This window comes from Euprymna scolopes, chromosome 27 (assembly GCF_053919585.1).
Source record: "Euprymna scolopes isolate OS-2025 chromosome 27, ASM5391958v1, whole genome shotgun sequence".
NCBI lineage: Eukaryota > Metazoa > Mollusca > Cephalopoda > Sepiida > Sepiolidae > Euprymna > Euprymna scolopes.
In genome coordinates, this window is record NC_136508.1 from 36,565,861 (window position 1) to 36,588,539 (window position 22,679).

General features: G+C 30.7%; 1 protein-coding gene across 2 annotated transcripts in view; it reads right to left on the reverse strand.

The window, feature by feature from the left end:
• Positions 1-13,192: 13,192 nt before the first annotated feature.
• The window catches only part of LOC145248829 (proprotein convertase subtilisin/kexin type 7-like), a 159,518-nt gene continuing 150,031 nt past the window's right edge, over positions 13,193-22,679 (reverse strand). For both annotated transcript variants that reach the window (XM_080110524.1, XM_080110525.1), the window contains 4 exons: positions 22,423-22,517; positions 19,426-19,519; positions 18,046-18,169; positions 13,193-14,147 (listed from right to left, as the gene is read on the reverse strand). In XM_080110524.1, the coding sequence (XP_079966650.1) occupies positions 13,668-14,147; positions 18,046-18,169; positions 19,426-19,519; positions 22,423-22,517 (793 nt within the window). In that variant the 3' untranslated portion in view covers positions 13,193-13,667. The remainder of the gene's footprint in view (positions 14,148-18,045; positions 18,170-19,425; positions 19,520-22,422; positions 22,518-22,679) is intronic.

A 22,679-nucleotide genomic window follows, 5' to 3' on the forward strand; every position in this document is an offset into this window, starting at 1 on the left:
AAAAAGTACAAAATTTTGTATTGTTCAAAAATAATAATTTAAATATTACGGTATCATTTGGTTCTATGCCAACCAACACCAATCCCTGAAAAGTTTGTCTCCATCTAAATGGCTTTCTTAGCCAGAATAAGTATTTTCAGGACTAAAAAAAATGAACTAAAATAAAATATATTACTACTAATAAGTAAGGAAAACTAATGAAAAAGGCTAGCCTGAATCAAATAACGATATGTCAAATGGATTGCAATTTGGATATAACTTTGAAAATCCATCTGAAATAAAACGTAAGTTATTAATTTACATTTTAAAGGTAATGGTAAAATATTATGGTTTATTTGTACCCTTGAACTGAAATGTAATGGCCAAGCTATATCATAATAATAATTAAACCAGCAAACATTAAAACATTCAGCCCAAGAAGAACACGAGAAAATTTTTTGTATCGTCTGCAAATGGTCATATGGTACAGTTTTGCTCTTGTATGTTACTAAAAGAGGAATTATTTTCATTTAAAACCGATTTAGTATTATTCATCTAAAATTGAGAAATGCCTCAACATTGTGTGAATAAAGTTAAATCAAAACAAAATGGCTGCCGAATTTTATTTGATGTCCTGTTTATCTAAAAACGAAACTAAAATTTTAACTCTAAATGATTCCTCATTTAATCATGTTTATTAATAATATCAATTAATGATAATATAAATATAAATTAATAATATTAATAAAACATTTATTAATAATAATATATTTATTACTACTACTAATAATAATATCAATTAATAATACTTAATATAAATTAATCATTTATTGTTAATATTAATTTATAATAAATTAATCAGGTATTGATAAAAATATAAATTAATAATTTATTAATAATATAAATTAACAATATAAATTAATATGATTTATATATTATTCATAATATATATTTATTGATAATAATATAAATCAATTATTTAGTGATAATATAAATTAATCAGTTATTAATTTAATATAAATTAATCATAATAATATAAATTAATCATATTAATAATAATATAAATTAGTCATATTTATTAATAATATTAATTAATATTTAATGAAAATAACATAAAACATTTTTAATTTTTAACTCTTATTTAAAGAATTATAATTTGATAAAACATTAACAAAAAATAAAATAAAAATGAAAGTAAAAAGACTCCTGGACAACGTCAAGTCTGTACAGTTCATATGTAATAGAAGTAATAAAAACAAATTGTTTTTAGTTATATACTGACTTATTGCAAAACAAGAGAAACAATTTTTTTATAAGATATTCCAAGAAAACTTCAGATGAATCACCCACTCTTTAAGATTTTCAGGTGTTTATCCAGAAAATGCAGAGAAAACGAAAATATATTGCAAAAGGTATGTAAATCGATCAAGTATTTTTTTATTTTTTTTTAATAGAAACTCATTCTTTTTCTTAGCGATTAATGGTAAATCGTAGCCATTTAAGCCAGGCTTATTTTGATCTCTATTTCTAGAGAGGTTGTTAAGGGGGAAGTAACCCGTGATGAATTTCAAAATGCTAATTTACATAGAAATTAAAACTTCAAAGTTAAAGAAAAAAAAAATTCATAAGATCTCTACTTATATATAAAATGCAGTTTGTATGTGTGTGTGTGAACTCTGAAATGGCTGGGGGAATTTTTTAAAAATTTCACAATGTACTTTATATATCTGGGTATGTTCTTACATAGGTTTTGTAGGGGAATGCCCCAATAAGTCCCAAAAATCTATTTTAAAAAAAATCACTTTGTACTCGTTTCCTCATAAAATCTGATTTTCTTAGTCAAAAAGAAAAATTACTTGATCAATTTACATGATTTTTGGAATACAACATTTTCATTCCATGTAAGGTACATGCACCATAAAAATTTATCTGTATTTTTTTTTTAATATAAATGGAATTCTGGAAAACTACTAATTTTCATTAGTTTTTTTTTTTTTTTTTTTTTTAATTATGTCTTCAGTTTATTGAAAAAAAAATTCTTTCTCTTTGGTGAGGGGGGGGGGGTCATGATAAAAATTAACTTTTACTCCAAAATCTGTGTAAAAAGTTAAGCCTAACAATCTAAATTTGTTTTTCTTTTTAATGTGGAAGAAATTTGTTCATTTTTTTTTTTTTTCTTTTCGGAAAGGACAAAATTATTGCAAAAATTATCTGCATGTGCGTTTCTGTATGTTGATTGTTTTATTATTTAAATCGAATCAATTTTTGTTTCTATGATAAAATAAAGGCTAATTTAAATTCTTTGTAATCTTGCAGAATAGTTAACACCTCTCTCCAAAAAAAAAAAAAAAAAAAAAAAAAAAAAATGCAACTAATAACATTTACAAAAAACATCAAAATTAAATCTTCTACCGAGCTGTATACTTTTAAAATGTGGAAATTGATTGTCAAATTTATTCTCTCTGTATTTGTTAGCATTGAATTGACTTACCAAAAAAAAAACAAAAAAAAAAAACATTGTGTTGATTTTTTGCAGGAGGTTGCTTAGCTTTGGGCAACTTTTGGCTGAAACGACAGTAAAAGAAACCCAAAACTTGCCCTACCGCTAATACTAAGTTTAGTGAGTTTTCATTCGAACTAACTTAGGGTTAATTATAAAGTAAGTAATTTTTTCCCCATTATTTCTTTTAAGGAATTAATTCCCCCTCCACAACAACAGAGAAAGTGATAATCATTTTGATTGTCATGTGACGAAAAATAGAGCTTTGAAGAAAATCTAATTTGAACATTGAAAAATTGAAAACGTTATCAGAACATTAAAAAGTATATAGGTTGGTAGAAAATAAAATTTTAACCTGTTTGGTTAGTTATTTGTTGTAATATATACATTTTTTTTTTTCTCGCCTGCTAACTATACTGCAAAATTACCAATTCTTTAATTTATATATATATATTAAAAATAGCAGAGTGCTTCTTTCTAATATATTTTTTTTATTTTTTTCGATTTTTCTGTTTGTCTGTGAAAATAATAAAAAAAAACATTTTCCCCCAACCTTTCTCGTTCATTTGCCTTTATTCATTCAAAGATGATTCGACATAGAATCGAAAACATACATGACACCTATGGAACCTACGATTATTTTCTTTTTATTATTTTATTAAAAACATGTTATCTCATAAAAACCTATAAACTTGAGGATTTCTTGCTCTGACACTGATATTAAAAGCCTACTTTTTCTATTTAAAAATTATTAAAATGAACTTCTTAATATACTCAGTCATGGATACACGAGCTACTTCAAGGTGAACTAAGTTACATATCCTTTAGAAAAACGAGCATTCATCAATTAAGTATATTTTTTCTTGTTTCTTATTAAATAATTGGTTTAATTTCACTATTATGCTGAATTCTTTTTATGCATAGTTTCTACATTCTGCATAATTGCATAGAATTTAGAATTAAAATGTTCTAGCACACAGACATTTATATATAGAGAGAATAATGACAAAACTATATTCCAAAAATTCATGATGTTGACCATCTTTTAATTTATTCCTTTAATTCAGTTGACTTTTAACTAATTGATATAATAATTAAGTGATTGATTTTGCGCTTTGAAACAGATATTGCCAAGAATTGTGAAAGTCAACTGAATTAAAGGAATAAACTATAAGATGGTCAACATCATGAATTTTGGGATATAGTTTTTTGTCATTTATTTTCTATATTGCTCTGTAATTACATTGAGCTTCTTTAATAAGGATTGGTATATATTATAAGTAAATATATTTCTACAGGAATATATAAAAGTCACCTTGTGTGCATGTGTAAAACATCTTTACCAAACTCCTCTCTAAATATTTGAAACTCACAAGGTACTTGGACCTCAAGAAAACTTTCGATTTGGTTTTTAGCCTGTAAAAATAGCTGCTAAGGAGTTTAAATTGGAACCCCCCCCCCTCCAAAAAAAAAAACAGTTGACCTTAGGAGTAAATTGACTAACTTCTGAGCATGCAGACATATACATATTTAGCTTGAAGCCACTTAATTTTCAGCCTTTTTTATTCATCAGGCGATAGCTCAGACAGTAACAACTGAAGCACAAAAAGACTATGGCTGGAGTGCTGAATGTTTTGGTTTCAATTCCAGCTGATGGCACTGAAGTAATTTATATTTTACTTTTTAAAATCATTACTATATTTATTAGGTACAATATAATAATACAAAATCTGAAATATCAGATTTAAGTGATTTTCTGTCCTCCAGAATTTAGTTTTCTATACATAGTCACCATCAGTATCAATTTTACTAACAATGAATGATGGCTGTGCATGGGCATCCGGAGCGTGCTTTGTCATACATTGGTCATTCCAAAAGTACAGTTTCCTATTTTTTTTTTTTTTAACTAAAAAAGTTGAAGAGCTATGAAGACAGAGGTGGTACCATTAAAACGAGCAATCTTTTGTGCTCCAGAATTTATTTTTCTACATAGTCACCACCATTCTTAATACATTTTCGCCAGGAATTTAATGACACATCTCTGCTTTTGATGCACGTCCATGGCAGGGGTTGCTTTTTTTTTCTTTTAAAAGTAACACACCGTCAATATCTGCAACAGAGAGATTAAATTTTCAGGTTGTGAATGCATAAGTTCAGTCATCATAACAATACAATTTGCAATCCCCTCTGATACATTCGGGCAGAATAAATAGGAGGCATTACTTTTGGAACGCCCCCTCGTAGTTCGATATAATACAGCTTTCTATTTCATTAAATTTTTTCCAAGAACAGCAAGGCTTATGGAACTCTCTTCCTGCTGACTGTTTGCCTCCTATGCACAGCCTTGTTTTTATTTTATTTTTTCACCACTAAGGCTAATAAGCATCTCTTATCCTTGCAATAATCATCATTCATTCTTTTTAGTCACTTAATGGCTTCATGTCTTGCCTGGCGTGCATTCTATTAAAAAAGTAAAAAAATATGACAGGGACGTGCTAGACAATGAATTCCTTTCTTTGGTTTAGAACCACAAATGAACAACAATACTGTCAGCGTTACTATTACAGACATAAATTATTTTCCAGAATAATAAAGTTGGAAAATTAGTCAAAAACAATTCAGTATGAATGCTAAAAAACAAATACCTCTAATCGCTACACCCTTTCTTTCTCCACTTCACTGGAATTCAATTTTCTCTACACTACCCAAAGCAAGTAAGTTTTTACAAGGTGCTAACTCAAAATATTTTCAACCAATGAAACACCCCCCCCCCCCGGCCCCAAAAGTAACAAGTATGAACTTAGAATCTCCTATAAGAACCAGTCAACAAAATCGGTTCTCTCCAGAATTCTCCAGCCGGTTGGTATGTTACTGAAGGGCTTCAATACACTGAATAATCCCCCCCCCCCTCCTTGACTTTGGTAGCATGGGGAGAAAAGATGGAAAGGACTCTTAACTAATCGCAAAGTGATTCCTATCAACGCTAAAACACAAGTGACTATAATTGCTATACTCTTTCCACACTTCCTTGGAATTCGCTTTCCTTTTCACTCCCTAATGCAAGTTTTCACTGGAATGTGTTAACCTAAAGTATTTTTAACTGATGAAAATCGTTCTAAATCTCCAAAAAGTGACAATCACATGTGAAAATGGTAAGCCAGTTGTGATCTGTTTGTGTTAAAAAAATATTAATAGAAGTTAAAGAGGTTAATGCTTTGCATAAATATCGATTCTGGGCCAAGTAGTCATCTTGTTTAACCTAAATAAGTGACTAAACAAAGATGATTACTTGTCTCAGAATCGATATTTATGCAAGCTTTAAAGGTTTACAATTTCTATTAATTTTTTTTTTTTTTTTGACAAAAATAAGTAGGGAATGACTACGTAAAGCAAAATAAACTGTATTTACCTTTAAAATAATTCATGTTCATAATAGTGAAATCTACACATAGTACTTAACTTTATATAAACAAAGAATTGTTGAAAATTAGTTTGAGTGTAACTTCTAAAAGTTGCTTGAATTAAATTTTAACAAGCAACCAGTCAAGTATTATGGTTCCTTTGTGCTTCAAAACCAAAGGGAAACATTAATTTTATAGCGCGTCTCTGGCATATAAAAGAACTTTGATCTTCATGGGCCTATAAGTAAAATCTCACATTAAGATTAATTAACATTGGAAACTGAACCCCTCTCTAAAAAGAAAGCTGTTTAAGAAAATGTCTTAACATTAGTGTAACTAAAAAAAAAAAAAGGAGAAAATATGCTAATAATTTTTTTTCATCTTAAAATATTTATTAGCAATTTTTTGTTTTGACAAGATTTTTTTTTTTTTTTTTTTTTTTTTGGCAGTGTTAATGCTCAAAATATTTATTTTCCGAAACCTTAACATCATCAAAGAAGTTTCTAATAAGGCAATATTTTCAACATGAAAAAATAAAATAAAAAAAAAAACACGGCAAGAATTGTACATTATATTCCAAAGAAAGATATCCCCAATGTAATGTTTATGAATGAATAAAAAAATATATCGTAAAAAGAATAAAATGAAAAAGATGTATAAACTTTTTTTTTGTTTTAGATAACCAACACTAATATATATATATATATATATATATATATATATATATATATATATATATATATATATATATATATATATATATATATTATTTAATGCAACATTTTTAAAAATAGATACATCATGCTTAACAGGAAGTTCCGGTTTAAGCTTACATTCAAATATACATAGATGCATGCGATTAGAATACACTTTCCATTGATGAGCAGATTTACTGTGAAGTTACAGAGAAAGTGTTAAGATAAGCACCACTTACTTATGTATCATTTGGTTCTTGTTCAGAATTACTCCTATATATATATATATATATATATATATATATAAAGGAAAGGAAAACGAAGGAAAATCTGGTATACATAGCGGAACGAAATATCATCTTCTAAAAATCATGTAAATTGATCAAGTAGTTTTATTTTTATAAAGAAAATAAATTTTAAGTGATTAATGGGAAATCGTAGGCATTGGTAAGCATGAAATATTGTTGAACTATTCTCCCTTTGTTTCTTGAGATGTTTTTCAAAATGGCGGGTGAGCTAGTAACTTCTCGGATACTCATAAAATTTGATTTTCTTATTTAAAAAAAAAACTACTTGATTAATTTATGTGATTTTTGGAATATGATATTTTGTTCTGCTATGTACACTATAGCGATTTTTCTTTACTTTTGTTTTTTTTATGTCGGGTGAACACACACATGCAGCTTAGGTAATTTTATTTGAATACAATGGAGTTCCCATGTTGCTTTTATTGTGAATAAAAAATAACAAAAATTAGCTTAATATTTAACAATAAAAACTGTATATATTTTCAGGCTAGGCTTCCTAGCCCAGTGGTAAACTGCCAAACTACAATGTAATTGCAGGTTCAATCTTTGCCAAAGTCAAGCCACACTGATGACTGTTAGTTAGGCAGAAACTGTATATATATATGCATGCAGATTATTTAAAAACTATATGCTATATATTTTAGAAACGTACCATAGTTTCATTGATGTAGATTGATCTTTAATCATTTAAAAGGCTGTTAAACATTTACTCAAATCATCAAAATAAATCATAGAATTCTTTGGTTTGTCTTGATAATTTTTATATAAATATTCTGTATTTTAGTTCTCACATTTGCGATTGAGCACTTTATTGATTTCTTTTGAAAACCTCCTGACATGTTTATATTATATATATATATATATGAGAGAGAGAGAATATTCCGCAATTGTCATAAAATTAGAGTGCTTAATTGTTCAAAGCAAGTTTATAAATCTATTTTACAGAAATTATACGATTAACTTCTGATCACAGGAAGCCAAGTTCTCATGAAACTAACTAGCCTGCTAGACCAGAACAGAAGAGAGCACCAATTACTCGTCAACTTGTTATGATGAAAAAACAATATGATGGAAGAAAGAAACAAAACATTTTCCTTCATCATAGGCTGATGAGAAATTGGTGTTCTCTTGTGTTCTGGTTTAGTAGAATAGTTGTAGTTTCACGAAACCCTGGGTTCCCATAAATCAATTGTGTAATTTCTTTAAATAACATATATTAATGCACTTGTTTAAGCAATCGGGCACCGATTAATATTTTTTTTTATTTTGGTGATCACAGCACATTAACTATATATATATATATATATATATATATATATATATATATATATACACACACACAAGTTCAAATTATTTTCAAAAGTGCTCAGTGCATACGTAGAGTTTTTATAAGTAATATTTATAAAAACATCAGGAAAATCCCTATGTAAATTGATCTACATTTCAGTGATCTCGTTTAGCATTAAATGCTCTTTTTACACATACACACACACATATATATATATGTGTTCTACAAAGTGACTAGAAAAATGTTATTTCAGCTTTGTTCTAATCGCTTGTAGCACTGTCATTTACTGTACATTCTGTTAAATTAATCCCTTTTGTGAGGAGGTTAATGCATTTTAATTTATATTTGATTTTTTTTATTATTCAGTCTGCAGATAGTTTACACATTCAAATATAAATATATATTTATAATAAAAGATAATAAATTGTACTTAGCTAAACATTTTACTGCAGTTTCACAGTATTATCAATCATCAAACTGGTATCTAAGGCCGGGTATTGCTCAAAAAGCTAACACCATGAATTAACCATATTTATACACATGGATTTCATGCATATAAATGCTGTTAAGAACTGAATGATGTAACTGCCATAATCATCTTTTTAGCCGAGTACTTCCAGATCCATTGTCAGGGATGATTATTGGTAAAGATTTTTAGGTTATTTATACAGGTGATTATTTTTTCTTCTTTTTTACCAGAAAAAAAAAACTAATAAGAAAACTGAAAAGAATCAGGACCAAAAGATGTAGAGAGGAATCGTCTATACTTAATATATATATTATGTATTTGCATATATATATATAGTTTTAACAAAAACATAGACTTCAAAGAATGGGTTGATAGCAACAAATAGTGTATTTCATCGTTAGTTACAATTGTTTCAAGACAATTCAGACAAATTCAAACATTATGTCATTTGAAAATTTTCACAAGAACAGCCTTTCTACAGACTTATTGAATAAAAAAACATTTTTACAATAAAAAAATACGGAAAGCATTTCCCTTATAAGGGAAATGCTTTCCATATTGTAAAAGTGTATTTTTATTCAATAAGTCTGAAGAAAGGCTGTTCTTGTGAAAATTTTCAAACGACATAATGTTTGAATTTGTCTGAATGGTCCTGAAACAATTGTAACTAACAATGAAATATACTTTGTTGCTATCAACCCATTCTTTGAAGTCTTGGTTTTTGTTAAAACAGTATATGAATGCTCAATTATGGAATATGATAATTTTGTAGCTTACAGTTTAAGTCATCTCTTTTTGGCTTAAAATTTATTGGTGTATGAACGATTACTGATTTATATAAACCCAGTAAAATTCGGAATACTACAAATAAGACAATACTATATATATATATATATATATATATATATATTTTTGTATTAATAAATATTGTGTATTTGTATTGCCTTCTAAGTTTTCTTAGACAAGGCAAAGCTTAATATTTGGCATATATAGATTTATTTGTCAATGTAAAAAAAATCCCAAGAAAACGTTAATTGGGGGAAGTGTTAAATGCTTATAACACCTCCCCCAATTGATGTTTTTATTTTTCATTTTACATCGACAAATAAATCTATATATGCCAATATATGGCTTTGCATTATTATATTTAAGCTCTGCTATATCTGTTGAGCTTTACACATCTCGATAGGTCCACATTTAAAGAATCTTTCAATACTTCTTTAACCCTCTTCAAATACAGTAGAACCTCAGGATAGATCATTAAAAATTGGTAACAAAATACAGTACAGTATATAATACATATGTGTATAATCAAATAACATAACACCACAAGGCAGGGCAAATACTGTAACCAGGCTACGGAAAAAAATTGTATTCCACATCTTAACCTGAAAAAAAAAAAACTATGCTACGGCCACCGTATACGGGGGTTCTACTGTGTGTGTGTGTATGTATGTATATATATATATATATATATATATATATATATATATATATATATCAGTCAATTAGTGATAGGACGATTTCAAAATTTTTCCTGATTCCGATACAATTACCGATTCTGTTTTGAATGCCTGATTCCGATGAAAGTATGGATTCTGATTCTTTTAAAATTTCTTAACATTTAATTAAAGATTTAAAAAAAAATATTCAAATGACTGTACCTCCAGCCCCCCCCCCCCCCCGTGTAACGTCCGCATATCACAATTGGGGAGGTGTTACATGTTCTTTCCTTATTGCATCGACAAATAAATCTATATATACCAATACATGGCTTTGTCTTGTCTATAATATCTAATATTATATTCAAGCTCCACTACATCTGTTGAGCTTTGCACATCTCGATAGGCCAACATTTAAAGAATCCTTCAATACTTCTTTAACCCTCTTCAAATAAATATATATTTGGAATATAGACTTTTTGTCATTTATTTGTATATCCCCTGTAGTTACATCGAGCTTCGTAAATTAAAGGATTGGTATAAATAAAGGGTGAAATATAGTTGAATAAGCATATCCCCCCACACACACACATATATATATATGAGAGAGAGAAAGAGAGATCATACAGATAATATGAAGATAGAGTGCTCAATTACGTGAACAAGAGCATGTAACACATACATTTAGTGAAAGATTGGACGTGCTATATCCTGGTTTATGAATCAGACATAAATCAGACACGAGTGCAAAACTGCTGCACACAAACGCATCCTATCATTATTTGATGAATGGGATGCTTTCGATTACACGCAGCAGTTTTTCACTTGTGTCTGATTCATGAAGCTCAAAATACAGCACGTCCAATCTTTCAATATGTTTGCTCGAGGAACTATGCTTGTGTAGATTGGTGAATTTCTAAATCCACGCAGTTCAGGTGAAACCATTAGTATGTACTTAGATGTTATGTCAAAATTAGTATAAATTCAAAAACTTACAAACGGTCCAATAGATAATTTCTTTTTTTTTTTTTTATATAAAAATCAGCAACAATTACGTGCGTTTAAAAATGGTGGTACATATTTATCTAATCAAAGTTATTGATTGAAGTTATTCCCCTCTGGATCTTGTGAACTCTCCAACATTTACTGAAAGACAAAGGATACCCCCTATAGGGGCAGCTGTGTGTGTAATTGGGAGGCAAGGTTTGTACAATCCTCAACCACATCTCTCCTGAATCGGCACTGTTTGAGTCCAGTGGCAAGGATGATTGAAACTAAATACATTGAGAGCATTGCCAAAGCTGCTGTGAAGAAGGTGGGCTCTCTACCATGTTAGAAAGCTACTAACGCCCGAAAGTATCCTGTACCTCTACAAGGTCACCATTCAACCATGTATGGAGTACTGTTGTCACATTTGGGCTGGTGCATCTGCTGCTTGTCTCTCACTCCTGGACAAGGTTCAAAAAAGAGTTGCCAACCTGATAGGTCCTGAACTGTCATCTAGGCTCCAGCCTCTGTCCCATCAACGAAATGTTGCATCCCTCTGCCTGTTCTACAAGTATTTTAATGGTGAATGCTCTGACGAACTACAAGCATTTGTACCCCCTCGATGTGAATACCCCCCCCCCGAAAAACCCCAACAAGCAGCTAAATCCCACCCCTTCACAGTAGAGATCCCTAGGTGTAAGAAAGCCTTCTACTCCAATAGTTTCCTTCACAGAACTGCTAGACTTTGGAACTCTCTTCCGGGATTCTGCTTTCCCAACTGTACTGACATGCAGAAGTTCAAGTGTAATGTGAACAGACATCTTGCTACTCATCTTTCTTCATAATAACCCTGTAACTTATGTCCCGATAGTAGCCCCCTACTTCAAAGTGGCACTGTGCCTTGTTTGAGGTGAAAATTGAATAAAAGAAAAACAATGCCGAGATAAGCAGAGTGCATACAGCACCTGGAAGCCCCAAATGGTCACCCATTGTGGTCAACATTAAAACATACAATAAAACTATACAAGTTGCTAAACTCAATTTTTTATTTTTACTTATTATTTTTCTACTGGATCATTTTTCATAATTTTTAAAATTTATTCCAATTTTGACATGAAATATAAGTGTGTAATGTTCGCACATGTAATAATGCATTAGTTTAAAAGATTATCAACTTACTTGAACACTTCCTTTTCTTTTTGATTGAACCCCCCCCCTCCTTCACTTACAGCCCTTAATATAATCGGAAGAAGCTAGAATTTTGAGAAAACTCTTTGAATTAGTGTCTTATACATATAAGTTAAATTTCAATAAAATCAAATTTGTTTTCTGAAGTTTTCAGCTAATTTGGAGTCGGAAGTATGCAGTCATTCGGTGCATTGAGGTGAATATTATCAATTTTTCTAGTTTCTCATATATATTTTTTAGAAATATTTTTTTTTTTCTACAAGCACTACTGTTTCATGCTTACACAAGCATCAGTGTAGGAAGTGATAATTACTGCCAGTCGAAGGATTTAAGCCCGGACACAAAAATCACCTTTGAGTCTCTAGTTCGATATTCAATCCCCAGGCGATGAAGAATTATCACATGAAAGGAATGAGAATCAACTTTTCTACATATAATGACGAGACAGGAGGACAAATAAAGAAAGTCGAATAGTGTTCAGCAACAGATGCCAGAGCATTGCGCTACGCCAGTGGTTCTGATTACTGGTGTGCTGCGAAGAGATAATAGCTAGAAGCTATTTAATTTTGTTTTGTTTTATAAAAACATTTACTTTCTTAATTATGATGACATCATCCAATTCGAACTCTAAGTAAAAAAGTCATCAAAATCTGCAATTCTAAATTTTGTACCTATGTAAACTGGGATTTTTTTTTATCTAAACATTAAAAATATATTACCAGAAATAATTTGACCTGTGATTAATATTTAGTTTTAAAATATGCAAATGAAGAAATTATTTGTGGCAATTTTAAATGGTACCTCTTCTTTTATTGTAAACTGAACTCAAAATTTAAATAAAATGGTTACATACACCCGGGCTTAAGCAAAAGATCATTTGATCTGTAGTCGAATGCTCTACCACTAAGCTACATCTCCAGATTATAATAAATCTGTTTGTTATTTTTTGTTTTAAGAAATAATTTGTTGTAATTTTATTATCTCCCTTAGTCTGTGTAATGTAAAATATTTCCCTGTAAAAATTATTCCATTTTATTTATAAGAGAGAAAAGCTATTTTTAAGATCGGATTTTTTTTTCGATTTTAGATATTCATCTGATAAATTTTTGTACAAGACATATCTGAGCACTGCCAGACATAAATTAGCTTTGTGGGAAATTTGCAAAAGATGGGTTCAGCCGTTTAGGAATCTATGGGGAAGGAACTCATACACTGGATTTCCTGTCAAAAACAATGCATCTACTTTTAAAATTTACCCCAAATAAAAATTTTGTTGAATATTTATAATGCAATATATATATCAGTTCTTTTTTGTCACTTCAGAGAAAGCATAGAATCAGAACTCAGCCAAAAATGTTTTTCTTTTTCTCAAAAAATATATCACAGTCACTTAACCATTGCAGAGGGTTTTCACCTCTTTGGCATTTTACTTTGAGAATGGCCTTCTTTAAAAGTAGAGTCTGTCTTGTTACCTAAATCCTTTACAGATGAGCGTACGGTCAGCATGAGCGGTAGCTCGGATGAGGTTGCAGCAGTAGATGGGATGTCAGATAGAGTAGAATTATTTAACAAGCAGCAATCAAAGTTCAAATTTAGTTCTTCTGGCGTCAGACTGTCGATAATGTGTTGGGGAACGTCAGCAGGTGAACTGGACTCCTCATTGCATCCACTGAAGGTAAACGTTTCAAGGGCAATGTTGGATTGCCGAAGAAGGCTCTCCGACTCCACTGGTTCATCGCGGTCAGTCTCAATGTACTGACGTACTCGCTGCTGTTGTTGCTGCAGGAGCCATTCTTTTTGCTCCTGCTTTTCTGCATTGTAACAGAAGATATATTCAAACATCTGATAAAGTGCCAGGACTACGATGAAGACACTAGTAACAGCTAAGATCTGAAAAAGAGGAAAAAGAAAGATGCTAGTAGATTCTTATAAAAAAAAAAAAAAATAGAAATAGTTTGATTCATTTTTTTTTCTTGGCATATCAAACATTTTTTTTGGAGGTTGGGGGGAACATTTACATTCAATTCTTTTTACTGATGGATCACCACTTATCAAAGTTTAGGAACCACTAAAGAATAAAGGTTAAAGAGATTATTCGTTGAAAGGGGTAGTTATATAGAAAGCAGAAAAAGTACTGTGGATGCATGTTTGGCAGCCCTGTATTTCTCACTTCCTCTACTTTGTTCTCCAGTTCTCGTTTTCCAAGAGCAATATTTCTGACAAAGGAGGAAGAAATTGTGATTTTTGGAATACGACATTTTCATTCTGTGATTGATACATATATCACAAAGAGTTTTCTGTATTTTTTTTTAGTTAGGGTAAATTCTGAACAAGCAATAATTATTTTATATGAATACTAACAGGACTCATTAACCGGTATTGCCCGGTGGAATCATGCCCCCCCCCCTCATAAAAAATTAAACTACAGTGTTTGCTGTTGCCCAACCCCCTCATGTTAAGAGCGGCTTTTGCAACAGACTTTCCCCTCAACCTTCCCATGTTAAGAACAGCTGTCAGAACAAACACACCCAACCTCTCCATGTTAAGAACGGCTTTCAGAATAGACACCTCATTTTTGTGAGGGGGGGGGTTATCAAAATATTTGCCCCAAAGTTAACCTTGACAAGTGCTGTCAAAATACCCACTTGCAAATACTATAAACTGAAAAGAACATTGGGGGCGAGGGGAGCAGTATCGGTTGGATAGAATAAGATTTGATCCTTGTGCGTGCATACAAATCTAGTGGACAACGAATTAAAATACGTAATACAAGTCTTTATATCTCGAAAAATACTTGTCTCTTCCAAATTTAAGTGATATTTTCTTAATCAGCATAGTCGGAAACCTACAAAAGTTGTCATCGTAAAGGAAATTGTGGAGGTGGAGCTAAGGTAAAAATTTACCTAAAAAAAAAAAGAAAAAGTTAATGTCTGTGCATAGTCGATAATGAGTCTGGTAAAGAGAAATAAACAAATAAGTAATAAGTGATCCCGTAGGCAATGTAATTTAGTTTTAACTCTACCTCCATAAAATAATGGGTGGTTAAAAATTAATTGATTTATGACAGATTAAAACAACTTGCTCCTGATGCACGTGTGTCTGAAAAGTGTTATGAAATATTGTCCGATAAAGACATCAGCGAGTAATCAGAAAGTTATATGAGATGCAACTAAAGAACACATTTCTGAAAAAGTGAATGCAGAGACTGTTTAATTAAGAATAATCTGAGGATGAAAAATATCAGTTCTTAGGTATCGAAAAATTCTGCGATGAACAGGAACATGAAAGAATTTTCTAGAGTTTGATTCAATCTTCATTGGGAAAAATCTCAGCAAGGATAGAAAATGTATTGATTGCTGTTCAAGGTAATACATTTTGGGCAATTCTCTTTGTGGAACTTGATTTCAATTCGTAAAACAATGCATAGACACACAAAAACGCGCGCGTGCGCAGGCACACACATATATATATATATATATATATGTGTATATAAGAGGTGCATTAAATTCAATACTTTTTTATCGTAGACTCTTGAAAATTCAGTATAATATTGCTATACACCTTATGAAATTAATGTCCAATTTTTATGATTTTGGGTTTTGATGAACAGCTAGAGCAGAAATTGGCATTTACCTTGCTATAGCCCAATTGTCACAGACAGTGAATTTCAAAAATGCAATCTGGACGTGAGGACAATTTAGAAGAACGATGTGCGAAAATTTGTTTTAAATTTTGTTCACTAAATTCTAAGTGGTTATTGAGTTATGTAAAAAAATTTGCAGACAAGATAAGTATCGTAATTGTAACCTAGGTAAGAAAATATGTAAGCAATTTAAATCGTCCACAGTAAAAGTAAATGTTAAGAAAAAAAAAAGATAATATAAAATGCTGGCAAAAAATACAAAGTAAAAGAAAAATAGCATCGTGTATGGGTTCAAAAGCCGCTCCAAAATCGAAAAATAAATAATGGTACCTGTAAATGGTTTATGTATTTTTTCAGCGTTTTATTTTTGGGAGGAGGGTGGTATAGTGGTGTGTAGTCAATTTGTGCATAGGTAAGTATTCAATTTTCTGTTTATGAATTGTAGTTGTGTTTGTATTTGATTTTTTTACCACGATTGACTCATGTAGAGAGCGAAGCCATATTGAATAAGTTCTGAAGTGTTCGCTTATGTATCTGTAAGTTGATTTCGGAATAATAGAATTGTCAGCTCTCAGCCAATCAGAATGGGCAGATGTTAAGGGAGATATTATTTTAGAATCGGGAAAGATTACGTTATGTGTATGTAGCTAATAACCAGTTATAATGGGTGCAATATACGTATTGTAGGAAAATGTAGAATTGGTCAAGGTGTTAACTGGTAGCAGTTGGAGAACTAAATATTTATAGATAAAAATAGGGACACTTTCCTCTATAGACGTTGCGATTGTGATGGTGTTGCTCCTAGGATTCAATGTAGTATTTCAGTATAATGACTTAATGTGTCTAAAATGGTGTTTTAAAATTACATAAGATCGTGGCTAATAAGCTAGACGTAATGAATTAGTATGTGGCATCTGGTGTTGCAAACCTACGATACTTTGGCCCAGAGGTGAATTTTTGCTGTCAAAATATTATATAGGAGATTAGTGTGAACACTGGTGAAGCAGAACTTTTTCAATAATTTACTATTCATGATCAGTTGACGTTTGTAGGCGTTAATAAAAGCAAATTAAAGGCACGATGTAAACAAATGACATGTTTGCTCAAAGTGTAAATCCACAATCTTTTACTTAAGTTTTACGTATATATGTATATAAATATATGTATGTGTGTGTGTGTGTAAGGAAAAGAAATCAAGACTATAAGTTTAAAATTTACAAGGAAATTTATTGTTTGACAGAATACTCAAAAAAAAAAAAAAATAGGGATTCCTTAATAAAATTTCGTTTGGAGTATTCTGTCGAACAAAAAATTTCCTTGTAAATTTTTTTTATTTTCAATCTTGATTTCTTCTTATGACAAACTTTACTTCCTATCATGCTTGTATTCAGTTTTTTTAACTGGTTGGAATTAATATAAATATTAATATTAGACTTAAGTTTACACTTGCTTTGGTCTGGTAAACTTTTGCCTCAATTGAAGTGTGTGTATATATATATATATATGTATTACTATAATTATTTTTTGTTTTTCTGAGAAAGTTGATAACTCTAACCAAACAAATGATGCGTTTGTTTAAAAGTGCAAATCAACTTATGTCAGTAAAAAAAAAAAAAATATGTATTTGGAAAATAAAAATATCTTTATTATTATTCAAATGATATAAAACAAAATAGTGTCTGTGCCTAAATCTAAGCACAGATTCCATGAACAAAACTTCTTTACCAGAACTGCTGCCTTTGGAACACTGTTCTACTGGCTTGCTTCCCAGTTGAATACAACATGGTATCCTTCAAATCCAATGTACACAAGTGCTTGTAAAGCTGTTCCCATAAATAATCAAATTCTATCCAATTTACACCATTAACGATTACTACACTACGACCTTACATTTATTAATCCTTATCCTTGAGTAGCCTTCAGCCTTGATAAGTGGTGACTCCCCTCCCCCACAAAAAATAGAAATCATTCGTATTATTTGGATTCTTCGGTTTACTGCTCTCATTTTGAATGTCGCTTGCACAACATTTCGGTTGGTGTGACCTCTGACCTTCAAGCATATCTTGTCAAACTCTAGAATCTGAATGGAATTCAAATGAACTCAAACTCACGCGATATAAATAAACAAATAAAAGAAAAACTCACCTTGAGAGTTTTCTCTGAAAGTGGAATAAAACCTGCACCTTGGCCATGTTTGGGTGGAGGGTGGCACGTGACGCTAATGTTTGGATCCAAAAGTGCTGCATTTTCGATGGCCCATAGCACTTTCCTGAGAAGAATCAAAAGAATATACCAGGTGAAGATCGCACAAGATAACTAAGCTGGAAATTCTTGTAAGCCTTATCATACATACATACATTATATACATATTTTTATTAATACAAGCATTATTGGCTACATATGTGCATACATGTTTCAGCTGTGATTTTATTTGTAGCCAGTAATATTTGTATAAATAAAGAAATTTATAATACCGCTCTACTTATTATTGAATACAGTTATAAACAGCCAAGTTTTGTTAGATTAATATCTCGGAAACAGCAGTATAATCAATATATATGTTTTAAACTCTTGCTAAAGTGTTTCTCAACATATTTTATTAAACCTATGTTATATATATATATATAAAATACGCATTAAGTGCGCTTGAAACCAAATTACAACGTAATATTAGGAAAATAAACAAATATTTTACTTGTTTGAAATTCATCACAAATATATTTGGAAGGTAGACTCCATCTTCAGTGTGTTATTTTGTTTCTTTTTTTTCTTCTTCCTTGCCATATTGTAAATTTGGAGAAGGAAGTCTGTTTTTACAGAGTCGCGCGTTGTATCTGGCTGTTGTATTTTGAAATGTTTGAACTGTATATGTGTATATATATCTATAAAATTATAATACTAAGATTTAATGTCAATTTATACTAAGATTTAATGTCAATTTTGAAACAAAATAAATCTTACACGTGTACTGGAAAAGATTAACTAAACAGATAAAAATCATATCAAGACAAAAATTCATTAAAAGTTTTCAGAAACATTTCGCATTTGTATGCTTTTCATCTAGCAATTGAAAATAAGATGTTAGAGAGAAAAAAAGTAGGTTAAAAAAAACAACTTAATTTTGGGCATATATAGTAAAAGAAAACTTTTTATTTTGAAAGAGAATGAAAAGTGAAATATATATAAAAAAAAATTTTTTATTTTTATTTTCTTCAATTTTTTATCAATTAAACCATGAGTTGCAATAATAATCCCCAAATGTTATGAAAATATTTTCTTTAATCGTACAGTTATTTTTATTTTTTTAATTTTTTTTTTTGAGAACAGGAAAAAAAATTGCCTTGAATTCTTAATTCCATTATTTTCATAGTCACATGAATTTTCCCTAAAAACAAATGAATTTCCTGATTTTCATTGTAAGTCATTTTTTTTATTGGACTCTTATTTTTCAATTTTTCATAAAACTTACTTAAAAAAAAAAAAAAAATCAATTTTAGACTGTAATTAGCTAGAATTGATTCTTACTTTCTCCGGTTTTGGAATTCCTCAGGCGACATCGGAGATCCATACATTTTCAACTTCCAATAATCAAGTGTTCCATTGAGCTGATCCTTTTGATCTGGAAACAAAAAATATCCAAGATTCCGAGTTTTTAGATGAGGGCTGATTGTTTATATTACTTGTTTTGATTGGACTATTGTTTTCATCTTGAGTTTTATTTGTGCAACATTTTGGTCGGTATAGTCTTCGACCATCATCAGTCATGTTGGTCGGTGTTTTAGAAAAGAATGGAGAAAAGTTACTGGCTCCATAGATATTTTCATATTCTTGGCTTATTCTGTTTTTTGGTCATGGTTTCGTATATGTGAAAAAAAATTGTTGACAAAGGGAAAGCAACTCTAATATTGCTGAAATTGTAAGGGTGTACAATTTTTGGTTTTCCTACAATTAGAGATTCTCAAATGCTATTAATTTCTAAGCTTGGTCTGCATAGGTACTGCGTCTTTTAGTCGTCTGACTCTCCATCTTGCATCCCTGTCAATTATTTTGACCTCATTCCACAAAGGGAAGTATGTTCCTTTTTCTTCCCATATGTGATGAGCCATTCCCGACTAGTATCAATCTTTATTAGAGTTGCTTCCCCTTTGTCAACCAATTTTTTTCACACATATTAAACCACGACCAAAAAAAAAACAGAACAACTCCACAGTAAATGTTCTTTCTTTTCCAAGACAACAATCAACATGCCTGACGACAGTAGAGGGCTACACTGACCAAAACGTTCCACAAATAACAATGAAGATGAGAACAATAGTCTGATCAAAACAATATAAATATCCAAGATGTTAATTTTTTCTTGAAAGGAACTAAATCAGAATAAATCAATTTGTTGCAAAGAATATGCTAAAAGATAGAAAAGTAAATATTGGCTAGACTGAATCAAATATCGATTTTAGCTGCATTTCTATTTAGGTCAAACATGGAAAGTTCCACACACTTAATTTTATCGATTAGATATATTTGATAAAATGCAATCAAGATTTGTATATTTGATTTGATTAAACTTTTGATAAAATTACATCAGTGAGATTGTAAGAGTAATAAACATTTTACAAATGTTGTGTCTTAATTCTAATTTAACGTTAGTCATTTTCTGGAGTTTGAATCGCTTGGAGTTGTTTTATTAACTATGTGCATCAATTATAATTTCATATATATATATATATATATATATATATATATATACTTATATCACTAGGAGTTCTTACATGTGTCATCATCAAGGATTACTCACTGACAAAAACTGGTGTTGTTGTCTGAAGCCTGGGTGACAACAAGTCTCTCCAGATCTCCCGTACTCTCCACCTCGTTTGATATCTTTTGTAGATGACTTTGCATTATTGCAACACCTGTTTATCATAGACTTCTCGTTGGCACCAATGATTGGTCTTCACTGAAATTTGGATAGCAATAAGCCTCCTCAAGGTGCCAGTCCTCTTCGCCCTCATCCAGTGGAGGTCTGATTAGTGCTTCTTCTCCTTGGTCTTTCTATCCTCCTTGATCCATTATTATTAATTAATTAATCGACTAATAGTGTCTGACCTTTCATCAATCCCATAACCCCGATAGCATGTGTTCATGTTAATGCTGTTCCGAGAACCCAAATTATCTGATAATAATTGCAAAACCTTGATTGAATATGTAAACACATAACAGATGTACATACATTATATATATGAGGGTGCTTCTATTTTTTTTTTAACTAAAAAATTTGAAGAGCTACGAAGACGAGAATGATTGACCCTTCATGCTACTTGAATTTATTTTCTACATAGTCACCACCATTCATTCTCAATGCACTTTTACCAACAATGAGTGATGGCTGTGCATGGGCATACAGAGTGAGTTTTGTCATACAAAGATCATTCCAAAAGTAAAGCCTCCTTTTTTTTTCCAACTCAAAAGGTTGAGAGCTACAAAGACAGGAGTGGTACCATTAATATGGGCGACTGTAGAAAAATAAATTTTGGAGCACAAACATAGTCATGACCATTCTCAATAGACTTTCACCAGGAATTTAATGATGCATCTCTGCTTCTGACACACATACATGACAGAGGTTGCTTTCTTAGTGTCTAATGCCATCAATATCTGTGACAGAGAGATGAAACTTTCAGGTCATGAATATGTAGGTTCAGTCATCATAACAATGCAATTTGCAATCCTCTCTGATCTATTCGGAGAGAATAATAAAAATAGGAGGCATTACTTTTGGAATGTCTCTCGTATAACCTTTTGTGACCACATTATTACTATAGTCACACCCCAAGGGTGACTTATTTGCCATTTCACTGAATTGACCTAACTTGATTAGATTTGTGTATATTTTTTTGCTGAAAATGACCTTTCAAATATCATATATTTGTCCTTCATGCTCGGTGACCATCAACATCGTGACACAGCAAGAATAAGATGAAAAGATAAAAAAAAAAAAAAAAAAAAAAAAAAAACATGTACTTGTACAGTTTAATCAAGACATTAAAAAATGAAAATAGGAAAAAAATGTTTATATTGTACGTATCCATTATGGAATGAAGTTCTCTGAAAAAACAAAATTTCACTCAATTCCATCAAGTTTTTTTTTTTACAGCGAAAAAACAATTTGTTATACCGAGCAAAAGGTTCGATTTTTAGGAAGAAAAGCTAGTATTAAAGATGGGTAAGGAGTGTCGGCGTTTTAAATTGAGTTATCGGCCCGTAGCATGGTCAAAAAATTCCGACAAGTTTACCTTCAACGTGCTGTAAAAAACAAAAAACTACTCGATCAAATTAAGTGAAGTTTTTTTTCGGAGATCTTCAATCCAAAACAGATACGTACAATATAACCTTTTGTTGATATTTTCATTTTTTAATGTCTCGATTAAACTGTACAAGTGCCAAAAAACAATACATGCATTTGAGGTAGGGTGATCATTTGAGGTGTTGGCATCGTTGTACAAGGAAAGGAAATAAATGTCTCACCAGTATCCCTAATAATTAGTTTCCATGTTCCAATTGGGCTTTCTCCCCAACATCGCACCGTACTGAACCACCAACCTTTCAGTCCTTTATTTGATCTGTTTGTAAAAATGAAAAAGTAGGTTTAACATTTAATATTAATCTAGAATTATGCTGTAAACAGGATCTGTTCCAGAAAAGGGCTCACGAAAGAGTCAAGAGACTCTGGAATCGTAAGAACCAGGAACCGTTGAAGCGGGCAAAAACAATAATACTTTTAT